The sequence below is a fragment of the Lupinus angustifolius genome, chromosome LG11, assembly GCF_001865875.1.
Source record: "Lupinus angustifolius cultivar Tanjil chromosome LG11, LupAngTanjil_v1.0, whole genome shotgun sequence".
NCBI classification, from domain to species: Eukaryota; Viridiplantae; Streptophyta; class Magnoliopsida; order Fabales; family Fabaceae; genus Lupinus; species Lupinus angustifolius.
The window spans coordinates 9,577,227-9,591,265 of NC_032019.1; the positions used below are offsets into that span (position 1 = coordinate 9,577,227).

A 14,039-nucleotide genomic window follows, 5' to 3' on the forward strand; every position below is an offset into this window, starting at 1 on the left:
ATGACTCTCATTTGGACTCGCCAAATTGAAAAGCTAATCTTGCCATCAAACTTCTCAATGTCAAATTTAGACATTTTGAAATGCTCAATTGAGTAAGAGCTCTGATGCCACTTGTTAGGAATAGAGCGCAATGCGGAAGCACATGATCATATCAATTGAGAACAAAATAGAAGCTAATAAAGAAGCAAGAAAAATAACACACAAGATTTAACGTGGAAAACCCCCTCAGTATGAGAGGTAAAAAAACCACGGGCGATCACGAACAAAGTTTCACTATGAAAAAAAGGAGAGTACAACATATCCTCTTATAATGATGAGGACAATGAATAATATTTTCTCTAAAAATACACTCTCAAATAGAACCAAAAAATTCTCACCAAAATACACTCAAGACTCTTGTGTTTTTGCTAATGTTGCTATGAAGATTTTGTGATGATTTAATATGTCACAACTCTTGTCCTTTTATAGTAGAAGAAGAACCTTGAAAACTTAGAGGCCAAACTTGAATATCTTGGATGACAAGCTTAAATATCTTGGTGGCAAAGTTTTACTCACTTGCTCTCCAAGTAGTATATGAGAGGCACATACATCTCAACACAACCTAATTTAAGAGTACACTTTCTCCAATGTTAATGTCTCCCATCTTTTTTCTTAAGCTAATCATATTTTGATGATAGAAAGATAGAGAAACACATAATTTAGTATATTATTTTAAGATAATACTTTTTTGTCTTTAAATCTTAAAAAGTCTATCAAATTAGTGCTATGTTTAGTATCAACTTGGCCTCTATTTTTATCATTTAGGGATTAACTTAATCATTGTCTTGAACATTTAAAAACAAATCATCATTTTAAAACGATAAATACTTAAATGGCATGTCTCTAATGGGAGAAATTAGTAATTTATTTGTTTTCCTTGCTAATCATTGAACATTTAAAAACAAATTATCATTTGGTAACAACAAATACTAAAATGCCCTATCTTTGATGAAAGAAATTGGTAATTTATTTATTTCCCTTGCATATATGTTTGTTCATTGGTTAATTAATACCTACTAGTATGTTGTACACACTATACATTAGTAATGTCAAAATGAGTTGTTCAATCTCTTTACTTGTGTCCATGAATTGCTTGCAATTCAAAATTGGATGCAAATAGACCCATTTACATTTACTAGAAAAATTCTCATACCCTACCCGTTTTAAAACCAAAATATTAATAAATGATAATAAAAAAACTATAGAATTAAATAAAAATTATTGAAGGTAAAATAAGTAAGTTTTGATCTATTACACGAAAGTAAACAAATTACATTAAGAGAAAAAGATGTACACATTGACAGTGTAGAGTTTTATACACTGTCATTGCATCATCCACCATTGATACTTAATTATTGTCGAGTTATAAAAAAAGTAATCAAAATGAATGACAGATGTTAGAATGCATGTGCATAAATCTTTATACTGTCAGTATATTACATTAATTAATGACAACCCACCAACATTTTGGTTTTGCACATGTATCATTGAACTAGATGCAATCCTGTTCAAGTCAGGAACATCCATAAGTGTATGAGGTTAACTCTCATAACAGATATTTTTTCCATCCGCAAGACTCGAACTCGAGACATTGCTTAATGAAAATCATGCATGTACTACTTGGTGCAAGTAAAGTAAATGATTAAAATTATATGCAATTTACAAAAAAAAAAGTGTACTATATAGAAAGTTTGGCATCTGTATGCTAACGAGCCATGCAAATATTTGACTTTATAGGCATTTCCATAACAGATAATTTATCTTTAAACCATAAAACAATTGGCGGTGGAAATATAAAAATACAAAAAAGAAGTTTCAAATAAAAAACTAAAAATAAACAAAATAATTCCACAAGCAAGTGTGTTGTACAACAAATTATCAATAAAAAACTGTTTAAAATTTTAAATAACATGCAGATAGATCTTTGAATGTACTCATGACATGTCGGTAATAATTGCTATATTTATATTTATTTATTCAAAATTAAAAATAATCCAAAAATAAAATATAAAAAAATGGTAAGAAATGAAAAGTTTAGCAACATCTTTCACCACCCTCTTCTTATTGTTCTTCCCACCTAGATCTTAAGCTTTCTCAACCAATACATTTTTTCCATAAAAATCATTTTTTTAAAATGTTCATATATTTTACTTGATCTGTTGAAACCGATTTGGGGTGGTTTTGGAAATATAGGATTTCTGAAGAGAAAAAACTTAGTGGGGTTTGATTGGATCGAGGAAAAAACTCGAACTTTGCAGATTTCAGCTTCTGGGGTGCGAAAATGTGGATCTTGTAAAAGCTGTTGATTTGGTCGAGAAAGAAAAAAAGTTAATTTTTTTCACCTGGTGGTTCAACTTTTTTCCTTTGGAGAGAAAGTTTAAAGGTGAAGTAGCTTTTTGAGTAGGTTGGTAAAGTTTCTGCTTTACTTAGCACTTTAGTTAAAATAGAATAAAATGAAGACTTGAAAGGATAAATGCTAAGATAGTAGTAGGTAAGCTATCATATGAAGCTAAATCTTCAATATTTGTGTGTTTTGTGTTTTATTTTTACCCATTTTGGTGATCTAGCTTTAAATGCTGAGATACTAGTAGTTAGGTTGTCATATTTAAAGATAATCTGAATTTGGGGTTGTTGCTTTCATTAGTTATGGTTGTGTTATGAGACCACATACCAAAAAAGTTATCTTTATCTTTAGATTTGTAGTACTTTTATGATTGTTTTTTTTTTCTCTTCTCAAAAGCTTCCTGATGCTATTGCCATCTAAAAATTGAATGCAAAATCTACTGATTATTCTGTTTTAATTGCTTGGTACTATCAAAGACCAAATTGACTTGTAGTTTTATTTAGATCAAAACTTTTGTTGGTTTACCCTTTTATGTTCACTTAAACAATGATTTTGAAGTGATTCCTAGGCAGTTCTTGCTACAACATGTTACAGGTACATGAGCTTTTGTAACCAATCAATAAAGCCCTTGTAGCAGTGCATAAGTTTGATGAAGTTGAGGTAGAGCTAACTTGAGTGGTTGCTATTTTCAGACATATCAGAAAAGGTACACTGTTGAAAGTGGAAGAGGTTTTTTCATTGCTTCAAGTTTTATTCTGGGATATCAAAATGGGGATTCAGTGCTCCACACTCATCCCATGTTGTTTGAATTCACAAGTCAAGGCTTCTGTTGTTGAAACTCCAGTTGCTGGTGGGTAAAACTCATTTTGTATTGCCTCATATTGTTGTTCGATAGTGGTTAGAAATTATGATGTTATGTATATGTTTGTTTTAATATTGGTTCCAGAAAATGAGGATAGAAGTGAGGTCAGTAACTCGCCTATATTTCGAGAATTTACACTTGAGCAGCTCAAGAATGCAACATCTGGTTTTGCTGTTGAGAATATTGTATCCGAGCATGGAGAGAAGGCTCCAAATGTTGTTTATAAAGGGAAGCTGGAGAATCAAATGAGGATTGCTGTTAAGCGGTTTAATAGAAATGCTTGGCCCGACTCTAGGCAGTTTTTGGTAAGCAACCCGAGCTTTCATTTAATGGCTTATTCAACCTCGCTCTTGACTCTTAATTCTCCCGTTCATGTCCCTGCATGGTGTTTATGTAGACTAGTAGCAGAGGACCATCAGTGATAAATAAATTATTAAAAAAAACCCAGTCATCTTCTGCTGTAATCATTGTCTTAATGGAAATTGGCTAGTCTGTGTATGCTTCACATGTTTTCTGGTCAGTTCGCATTGATGGGAACAAACAAATGTATCAAGTGCTTAACGTAGTATCTGAACATGTTTTCTTTCATCCGATTGATAATAGTCTGTAAAATGTTTAGATTTCATTATTTTTGTGAAGCTAACGATGCATCAAGTTGTGCCAGTACACCTTCCCTTTAATTAATGAGAACAATTTTCTGTGATAACTGTAGGAGGAAGCAAGATCAGTTGGTCAGCTCCGTAACCAAAGATTGGCAAATTTGCTTGGTTGTTGTTGTGAAGGAGATGAGAGGTTGCTTGTGGCAGAATACATGCCCAATGAAACACTTGCAAAACACCTTTTCCATTGTAAGAGCTCCTTTCATGCATATGTTCTTTTACTATTGTATTATTGAACATCCACTCAGCTTGTGTTGAATTTATGGTTTACAGTTTTGTTGTTCATTTCCAGTAATGAGGCATTGTTGATACATGATATGGGATTATTAACTAAGCTACCTTTCTAAACCTTTCCTTTGGAAGTTTTATGACGCTGTCCATTTTTTCGTTGATCTGTTAATATGGGATTTTTAACTAAGCTATCATCACCTGACTAGTTTTTTTATAATTCCAAAATTCCTGATTTTTGTGTACAAGTTAGTTTTAGAGATCAATTATATATTTTTATTTAGTGGGCAAGTATTATTTTCGCTCCAGGAGAAGGAATAACCACATTAAAAGGTATCATATTTTAGTGTGTCTTTGGTTTGAATTTTGAATGACAATTGATTTTTTAAGGTTCTGTCGAGTACAATTTTTTGTGATATTGTTTATAAATATCTTATTCCAAACACGGATTGTGTCCTTTAAAATCTGAAAAAAGGATTGAGATTATTATTTGAAAAAGTTTATGTTAGATTTTGTGATGTTTGCATTTTGTTTCTTCCAATTTTCTGTGTTCTTTTCTATGTATTCATGAACCATGAATGTTCTGTTGAAGTGATCCTTTACATTCCCAGACCCGAGTCTGTATGATGCGAGAAATAATATATAGTCATATGTCTAAATCAGGGGAAGCACAGCCTATGAAATGGGCAATGCGACTAAGGGTTGTTCTACATCTTGCACAAGCTCTAGAGTACTGCACAAGCAAAGGGCGTGCCCTCTATCATGACCTTAATGCATATAGAATCTTATTTGATGAGGTAAGCCTTGTCTCCACCCTTTTTACACCTCCACCATAATTGGACTAATGCAAAACATGCGTTGGAATTTTTCAGGATGGTAATCCTAGGCTTTCGAGTTTTGGCCTTATGAAAAATAGTAGAGATGGGAAAAGTTATAGCACAAATTTGGCATTTACCCCTCCAGAATATCTCAGAACCGGTATGTCATATACTGGTCATTGTTGTTAGTTTTGCCCTTCTTGCATGTGTTTTAGACTGTAATCTTCAATTGAAAATCTGTGTTGAATTTAAGGTTTGCAACCATGAGTCTTTCAGGATTTCTTATGGCTCTTCTTTGTTCTGCAGGGAGAGTCACACCAGAAAGCGTAATATATAGCTTTGGTACTCTTTTGCTTGATCTTCTCAGTGGGAAGCATATTCCTCCAAGTCATGTAAGCCATTCTTACCGAAGGGGGGATAATTGATCAAAACCATTAGTTTAAAAAAATGTCTCAATGGCAAGTATTCTAAAAGTTTTGAACTGTTAGGTAGAGGGATGATAGGGAAGGAATGTAAAGAAAATGAAGGGAAGAGCATGGGAGATTATTAAATAAGTTTCTTTCCTCTAGTTTGGATGCTAATATGAATGGAAGTCGTTCAACTTGGGGAACTTTAAATTGTCCATAAAAATTAATGAGGGATGGTTTTTGGAGTTCACGTGATTACCCCCAGTTTCCTCCACTCATATGAAAAACTCTGAAACAAGGGTGATGTTTACTTCAAACCTTCCCCTCTCAAATCTTCCATCCAAAAACTATGCTACCATTGCTATGTTTACTATCATTATGTATCATTTTCATATGTTAATTTGAATATCTAATTCTTAGAAAATTTGGTGCAGGCCCTTGATTTGATTCGGGATAGAAATCTTCAGATGCTGACAGATTCTTGTTTGGAAGGACAATTTTCTGATGATGATGGAACCGAGTTGGTACGCTTGGCTTCTCGATGTTTACAGTATGAACCTAGAGAACGGCCTAATTCAAAGTCATTGGTTGCTGCTTTGGCTCCTCTTCAAAAGGAAACAGAGGTTGGGTTATTATTATTATTATTATTATTATTATTATGCAATAGCAAGGCATCACTTACTGGTAGGAACCTCCGAAAATATAATTTTTGACTGCTTAGGCACTCTTCTATTAGGTGTATGTGCACATCCCGACATTCATACTTGCATGTTTTCTAGCACGCATGCATGGTATATATGACGACAGAGTGTGGTTAATCTATTTCAGGTGTTCAGTCTGATTAATTTGTCACACTAAAGTTTATATGGCTCCTCGTTTCTGTCTAGGTTCCTTCACACGTCTTGATGGGTATCCCACATAGTGCCTCTTTTGCTTCATTATCTCCACTTGGTGAAGCATGCTCAAGAAAGGACTTGACTGCCATACATGAAGTTCTGGAAAGTCTTGGCTATAAAGATGATGAAGGGGTGACAAATGAGGTTCTCTATCTATTTTAATGAATTGCAGCATTCCTTCAGTTTTTTTTCTGCAAAATTTAGATCATGTATTAATTTATTATTTATCATCTTCTGGTTGTTAATTGGTATGCATGTAACACACACAGAGAATCACGGAATAAGCATACCCTTTTAGAAGACGCTAACTTGTTTATCTTCATCTCTCCTTTCTGATGGTGCAGTTATCATTCCAGATGTGGACTGATCAAATGCAGGATACATTAAATTGTAAGAAAAGGGGGGATGCTGCTTTCCAGCAGAAAGAATTTAAACCGGCAATTGAGTGCTACACACAGGTAGATTTCTCGTGACGACAAGTTAAACTAATCTAATGTCGACTTGTCATTTTTTTATTCCAAGCATGCTAACTATTTATATGAAATTGAGTGTCACAGAACATATCTCTAGTGAACATTAGTTAATGGGAATTCATTGTTTTCTGTACAGTTCATTGATGCTGGAACAATGGTTTCTCCAACAGTCTATGCGCGGCGCAGTTTGTGTCACCTCATTAGTGACATGCCTCAGGAAGCACTCAATGATGCAATGCAAGCACAAGTCATTTCTCCTGTATGGCACATTGCATCTTATCTCCAATCTGTTGCCCTTGCTGGCCTTGGGATGGAGAATGAAGCACAAGCAGCACTGAAAGACGGAGCAACACTTGAAGCCAAGCGGATCGGAATGTCTAAACAAAAGTGAAGACTTTGTACAGAGATAATTTTCTTGCTCACTGTGTTATGCATGATCACCACCATCCTAGAACATTGATTAAAAAAAAGTTCATATTGGATACAGAATGAACCACCCCTACAAAAAAGTTGCATATGTTTGAAGATTTCTTCAAGAAATAATATGATTGGATTATCTTTTGTCACACCTCCCACTTTTTATTGGGTCACAGCTAGGATGTTCATTTTGTTATATGATTTGATTGATTTAGCATGAATCCGAACTTGGCATAGTTATATTCTGTTCTTCATTTTATAAAAAGGTTGAAAATGTGAAAGGTGAAAAGCTCTTGTTGTTCCTAGTTGTGTGCTATGTTGGCATGCCAAGCAACATTTTCTGTTTCTATTACCATGCATGTTATGACAATAAATTAAGAGGGTAAAATCTATGTACTGATAGTGTAAAAAAAAACTTTTACTGTCACATCTTTTTCTCATAAATTAATTGAACTGTTATGTTTAAGTACCCTCATCATTTTTTTGGGTGCAAGACCCACTGTATTTAGAAATAACATTAGATTATGATTTCAGAATAAAAGACCAAGTGCAATACACATGCATAAAACCTGAATATGATGTCATTTTCTTATTAATGGGGTTAGCAATGCTGCAAAGTAAATCATGAAGTTGATACTGTTCATAAATTCACTGCCTATGGTCAATGATACATTCCACTACTAGACTATAGGATTACATTGACAGAGTCATGATGTTCATATATACAAGACCGTTATGACTATAGATGTTCCTTATTGCTGTCCATTTTCCATGTATGGTTTTCTTAAGATTCAATATTTGATCCAAAAATGTACTCTTTCACAGTACTCTCAGCTGAAAGTATGTGCTTCTTAATCTGCCATTATGAAATCGTACCATCAGAAGCAAGTAAAAAAAGAAATTCACACAGCATTCAAAATGTTAATGTAACAACAAATCAGAAAAGTTGTAATAAGTTTAAAGGGGTCAATATAGCAATGATCCATGCAACACTACCCCATGCGCATGATAAGACAAATAAGTGGCATACAAATCCATAATTGCCTAAGTAAGTACATAACTAAACAAATACTAAATAATTGCTACTTGCTAGACACCTAATAATTACACACATACTAATATTTTTTGGTCTTGATTAACTTCTTTTTGCACTAATAAGGATATTCTCTCACCTTTTGGGTAATAAATTAATCTTTTTTAGATGCGTGACTGCCCCTTCCAATAAGTATCGCTCCAAAAAAATAGGAGGATCCTTAACCTTATGCTCATCCTAGGAGGATCTTACACCATTAAACCAACGTTTTGATGTTCTTAATCGGCTTATGATAAAACACAAATGCAATGGAAACTAAAATTAGTGGGGAAGGAAAAAGAAAAAAATATATTACAAAAAGGAATAATTTTGATATGGTATCCCGAGAGGACAACTTTCTCATCCATGACATTAGCTTACCCATCATCATTTTCTCCATTGATGTCACCAATTAAAAAACATTGAACAAACTTTGTCTGAGCCCGGGTTCGAACCGGGGACCTCTAGTGTGTGAGACTAGCGTGATAACCGACTACACCACCCAGACTTAATGGTTGGACCTTTCAGACTTCGTTATACTAATGAACGTAATAATTTACAAGCAGCTCATGTAAATGCGTAACGGGTAGTGAGTAGTGACAAGTGAAGGTTTAGTTTTTGGTTGTTTCATATTTCCCTCTTTTTACAGTTTCTCTACACTGAATACTGATTCCAATGGAGCATGTTGACGATGAAAAATAATCATCAAATAACGTCAATGAAGTAGAAGCTACCATTTCTCCATTCATTAGACCAGATTTGCTGTTATGTTTTCGAACTCCATCTTTAATATGTGCTTAAAAAATTCACACACATAATAATTATGATGTATTTTCAAGCTGAATAATATAACGAAGTTGTTTACTATAGAATATGTCACAGCGAGGAAGGTTGTAATTTACTGACAATAACAATAACACAGTTTATATAGCATATAAACTGAGCACATATTATTTTAATTTTAATGTTAATAACAATAACATTTATTTTACATATTATTTGAGTACAAAGTCCCACACTGCGGAGTTTAATAAAAATAACAATGTTTATATAGAATAGGAAGACATAAGAGCTTGTCCCTTCGGGGACATCCGATAAAATTGGAACGATACAGAGAAGGTTAGCATGGCCCCTGCGCAAGGATGACACGCACAAATCGAGAAATGGTCCAAATTTTTTTTGACTTTTTTTTCTTCCTTGAATCTGTACCCTGAACAATGGTCCTGTAACTGGTGTACTCGTTCATTCACGATGTGTCCTTTTTATGGTTTATTATGATGCGGTTTCAATTGTTCTGTTACTGCTTCATTTGTGCATATAACAATTGTTACGTTTTGGGATTAGGGTTTAGGTTTCTGCCTCTTTTGTACCTACTCAAGGTATGGATTTGTCATTTGTGTGGTTGATAATTCATAAACTGTTTTGTAGATGGAGATGTGAAATCATAACAGCTATTTCTGCAATCAATATGTTTCAGCAGATGAAGAAGATAAGAATATTGCGGAGAACCTTATTTGGGAATGCTATGAAGATATCTACTATGGAAAACAGGATGAGTTAATTTATAGTTTGGAAAAATTGCTGAATCAGATTTTGTCATGGTTGTAGTCTTTGCATTAGCTGTAACAAAGCACAGGTAGTGTTCCAAATTTGATAATGAAATGGAGATGGAAGTGTCCTTGAGGATACTAGAATCGTTCACTTTTCCATCAGTTTGGATCCAAACTCATGAAGGAGATGTTGGAAGCTCAGTAAAGGGCTTCCACCTTGTTTCTTCAGAAGTAAATGCATGCCTTTTGAAGCTCTGGAAATAAACTATTCATATTGGGTGGCTGTGGTTGGTTTGAATATGCTACTGACGAGGTCAAACAAATATCTGTTATCCTAAATCATATCTTATATATCGTCTCGCACCAATAAATATATGTATTGTCAATTAAACATTTTAAACCTTTATTATTATTATTTTTGTTTTTGTTTCATCATCATTGGCACGAGACAGTGTGTCAGACATGATATGAGATAACAAATTTGTTTTGGATGAGGTCTATTCATAAGATGCTTCCATGAGTGCTTGGGTTGAAGTTGCTTCCTTCACACCTTCTAGGTAAAAATTCTCATCTCTATCTTTTGGAAAAGGCTAAGTAAGTCAATGTTGTAATCAATAAGAGAAATAGAATTTGGTAATATCAAGCTGTTGGATAGAGTTCTTATAGAACTTGCTAAGCAAGTCAATGTATTTGAATATGTGGACTGTTATGTTGAGCTCCTTTGGGTATCTTATTATATTGTAAACCAAAACATAAATCTTCAGAACATTGTCTTATCTATTCATTAAGAATTGGTGTAGGGTGCTGCAAAAGTTTCTTGTAGTACTATCATCCTTTCTCCTATCCAGGTAAATGCATCTTTCTTATCCCAAAATTATATGCTCCAAACTACATAATTACTCCTTAGTTATTTGATTTTGCAATATTTAACCCTTGATATACTCTAAATAGAACCAGCGCAACGAAGATGGTTACAATTACTCCTTGGTTAATGATCCATTGATATATGGTGCTGATGTACAAATGAAACCTATATATATATGGCTGAAACCATTACTGCATGATCTCAGATAATTCAATTCCACATTTTTTATATGACTTATTACACCTTGTCATTCTAACGTTCATGTTTTGCTTATCAACAATCGATGTACCAGTTGTCTATATTATCTTCCACTCTGTAGCTATGCAACAATGGAGCCTTAGATGGAGGTTGAGTTCTACATTCCCCAAAGTCCTCACTTAATTCATTTTCCTTTGCTTTCCCCCATATAACAGCATAAAACCCAAATGTTAGTATTACTGCTCCCATAACACTGCAACATTTGAAACATGAAAAGTCAAAGAATAAAGAAATATGTCAAATGATGCAAATATTTGTCTTCTTTGTACTTTCAATTTATTCTTCTTTTCTGAAATTAAATCTTAACAATGAAAAGGGAATGAGTTTCATACATCCCCAAATACAGCGCGTCACCGAGGATTATAACACTCAAAGTGGCAGCAATGGCTATTGAGAAGGGCTTAAAGATTGATATGTATAAAGGTCCTTTAAGATGGAGACCCCAAGTGTGAACCAGACTACTAAGGCCAGTGCATAAGACTCCCTGCATCAAGTGGTAAATTCAGTTAAGTGTTAATTTATTTCCTTTCTATGATTCATGTAACAAATTTGTGAGATTCTCACCGAGTATATAATGGTGATTAATGTTATACCAGGATTTATCTTCCAAACACTCAAGTTTGCTTCTAATAGTAAGCATACTGGTGCAGATATGAGAGTTCCACACAGGTTGTATAAGAAGACTACAATAACCTCTGCTGGATATTGTTTCATAACACCGGCCTGTTACAAACAACACAATCAGTTCTTTTATTTGGTATGGAAAATTCTCAACATGACTCGAATCATACTCGGAACGACACTTGTTGGAAGAGATAGCCACACATGATAGCAGTTCCTTACTAGCAAGTGGATATCCTTTATTATACATAAAAATGATAGGTACTTGATGCTCTATGTAGTTGGAAAAATTATGTTTTTTTGCCCTTTTAGTGTGTCTTATGGTTTAACTAACATCAAAGATTAGTGAGAGTCTAAATTAATTTGTAGATACCAAAAATGTTAAAAGAAAAGAAAAAAGTCGAGTTCTTATAAAACATACATGCATAGGCCAGACACCTATTACATATTATTAATCAAATTTTACTACATTAAAAAATAGTTTAAAAAAGACTACAAAACCCTCATTATAATTATGTTTAATAACATAAAAGTATTTGATTAGATATACTTCACAAATACTGCATTTATAAAAGACTTACTCAAATTTTCTAGTGAGTATAAAATACCTGAACAATGTACCAGATTGGAACCAAAAGGTACTCAACTGCAAGTAGAGATCATATATTTATATTAGTAATTTTGGATTGGTCTTCATTTTTTTTATCATTTTTTGCATAATTTTTTGCTCATACAGTTGAAATATAGTATAACATCATGTTAATAATATAGTGTAGATAGGCACCTGAAAAATACAGCAATTATGAAGGTAAAAGCTGGTATAAGGTTGCTAAGAGCAGAAGAAAGAGTAGGTGAAGTGTATTGAAGTCCTTTATATCCACAAAGCTGAGCTACAAATCTTCCTCATTCAATTCACAACAAGTAAAATATAATCAAAATTGATACCCAAGTTTAATTATTCAAAATAAATAACTAAGTTTCCAAAATCTTACCCAACTACTCCAAGGATGAAAATTCTGAATATCAGAGACACCTTGAAAGGTGGAAGTCCTCTTGACCTACATAAATGCTCTTCTAAGATATGAATATAGAATAAAATTCATTTGGATTATATGTTATGATGTAATAATGAACATGCAATAATATAGCACCATTGAATGTGAATGTTTTTTACATTATCATCCAATAATTTATTATTGTTTTGTTAATATTATTGACTCTCAAACAAAAGTGATATATATCAATAGTAGATGACAGAGTGACAATGTAAAAAATTTTAAACTGTCAATGCATAGATTTTAAACAATGATACTTTCTAATTGGGCGGTGACATAAAATGAGAAAAAAAATAAGAATATGTGATCCTATTTCATAAGCTGCATAATTGTTTCCTTCTCATTTAGAAAATGTTTTTCAACATTAATTTTTTTTGATGACATTCTTCTACTTATCTTCATTTTATTTATCCATTTCTCACTTCCAAAATGTTTCATTTTAAAAATTGGTTCTAAATTTCACAATATATACCTTCCGTTCAATTCTCCCTCATGTGGCAATGGATTCCATAGTATGGTACGAGGTTACAAAATTATTTACAATCCACATTTCATCTAAATCCATCCATTAAAGTTAATAAATTTAAATGTATCATCGAATGAATAATGTTGATAATAGATGGATTTGTCTATCCATTATATCTATTATATTCAATGAATATCCATTGAAATATCCATTTGAATGGATAACCAATCCATCCGAAAAACAAAAATTCAAAAATGACATTCTTTGTTTTTCAATTTCATTTAATATTTAAGAAAATTAAATTCAAACAAGTTCTTACATAATTCTCACCCTCACTTTTAATATTTTATTAAATTGATATCATTTACAAGACATATATATAACTAATATTTAAAGTTTAATCTTAAATATTAAAGATATATAAGTATGAGAAAAAATGTATGTATTAACAGTGTATGAATTTTATAAATGCATCATCTATCATTTATATTTTATCATCACTGACTTTTCAAAAAATTAATCCAAATGAATAATGGACAATGTAGTGATTATGTATCAATATTTACAATCACAGTGCATGAATATTACACTCTGTAAGTATTGTATTTGTTAAAAACTTTACACGTAGAACCTTAAATGTAATATACTCCTAGAATATTGCGAAAAAAATATTTTCTAAAAGTTCAAAAATCAATTTCTTTAGAAACATCACTTATTTAAAAAAATCAATTTTTTAAAAATTAAATTTTAAATTAATTTAAAAGTTTTTTTTAAATATATATGTAGCTAATATTTAAAGTTTAATCTTAAATATTAAAGATATATAAGTATGAGAAAAAACGTATACACTAACAGTGTATGAATTTTATAACTGCACCATCCACCAAGATCATGAGTGAAACACTTGTGAGTAAGGGAGATTTGAGTGAAACACTTGTGAGTAAAGGAGAATTGAGTGAAACACTTGTGAGCAAGAGAGATTCGAGTGAAACACTTAAGGGAGATTTGA

At 32.6% G+C, this 14,039-nt stretch overlaps 2 protein-coding genes, 1 long non-coding RNA gene and 1 other non-coding gene across 8 annotated transcripts in view; 2 read left to right on the top strand and 2 right to left on the bottom strand.

Annotated features, from left to right (window-relative positions):
• LOC109360858 (probable serine/threonine-protein kinase At5g41260) lies at positions 2,076-7,448 on the top strand. Of its 3 annotated transcripts, none has more exons than XM_019606035.1 (11): positions 2,076-2,443; positions 3,076-3,233; positions 3,330-3,550; positions 3,958-4,093; positions 4,796-4,929; positions 5,005-5,110; positions 5,257-5,342; positions 5,792-5,980; positions 6,245-6,397; positions 6,598-6,711; positions 6,863-7,448. In XM_019606035.1, the coding sequence occupies exons 2-11, from the start codon at positions 3,152-3,154 to the stop codon at positions 7,115-7,117; spliced, it is 1,476 nt and encodes a 491-aa protein (XP_019461580.1). In that variant the 5' UTR covers positions 2,076-2,443; positions 3,076-3,151; the 3' UTR covers positions 7,118-7,448. The 3 variants fall into 3 exon arrangements, with proteins under 3 accessions (XP_019461580.1, XP_019461579.1, XP_019461581.1); XM_019606034.1 differs by having other exon boundaries at positions 2,076-2,422; XM_019606036.1 differs by lacking the exon at positions 2,076-2,443 and adding an exon at positions 2,576-2,977.
• Positions 8,650-8,723, bottom strand: TRNAV-CAC. Its single transcript has one exon. It is a non-coding gene; the product is annotated as a tRNA-Val (tRNA).
• LOC109359378 (WAT1-related protein At4g15540-like) overlaps positions 9,697-14,039 on the bottom strand; it is a 16,453-nt gene continuing 12,110 nt past the window's right edge. The window contains exons 6-7 of one of the 2 annotated variants that reach the window (XM_019604019.1): positions 11,221-11,372; positions 9,697-11,081 (exon numbers count right to left, since the gene is read on the bottom strand). In XM_019604019.1, coding sequence (XP_019459564.1) covers positions 10,904-11,081; positions 11,221-11,372 — 330 coding nt within the window. In that variant the 3' untranslated portion in view covers positions 9,697-10,903. Of the gene's footprint in view, positions 11,373-14,039 lie in introns of both variants that reach the window. The other variant, XM_019604020.1, reaches the window with a different exon arrangement.
• Positions 10,901-11,575, top strand: LOC109359379. 2 transcript variants are annotated; one of them, XR_002109066.1, is made up of 3 exons: positions 10,901-10,977; positions 11,235-11,393; positions 11,485-11,575. It is a non-coding gene; the product is annotated as an uncharacterized LOC109359379 (long non-coding RNA). The 2 variants fall into 2 exon arrangements; XR_002109065.1 differs by having other exon boundaries at positions 10,967-11,057.

Bases quoted from the DNA above. Each gene is read 5' to 3' on its own strand.
- LOC109360858 (XM_019606035.1), top strand. From the start codon at position 3,152: ATGGGGATTCAGTGCTCCACACTCATCCCATGTTGTTTGAATTCACAA. The intron at 4,930-5,004 runs GTAAGCCTTGTC...GGAATTTTTCAG, and splicing joins ATAGAATCTTATTTGATGAG to GATGGTAATCCTAGGCTTTC. The intron at 6,398-6,597 runs GTTCTCTATCTA...CTGATGGTGCAG, and splicing joins ATGAAGGGGTGACAAATGAG to TTATCATTCCAGATGTGGAC.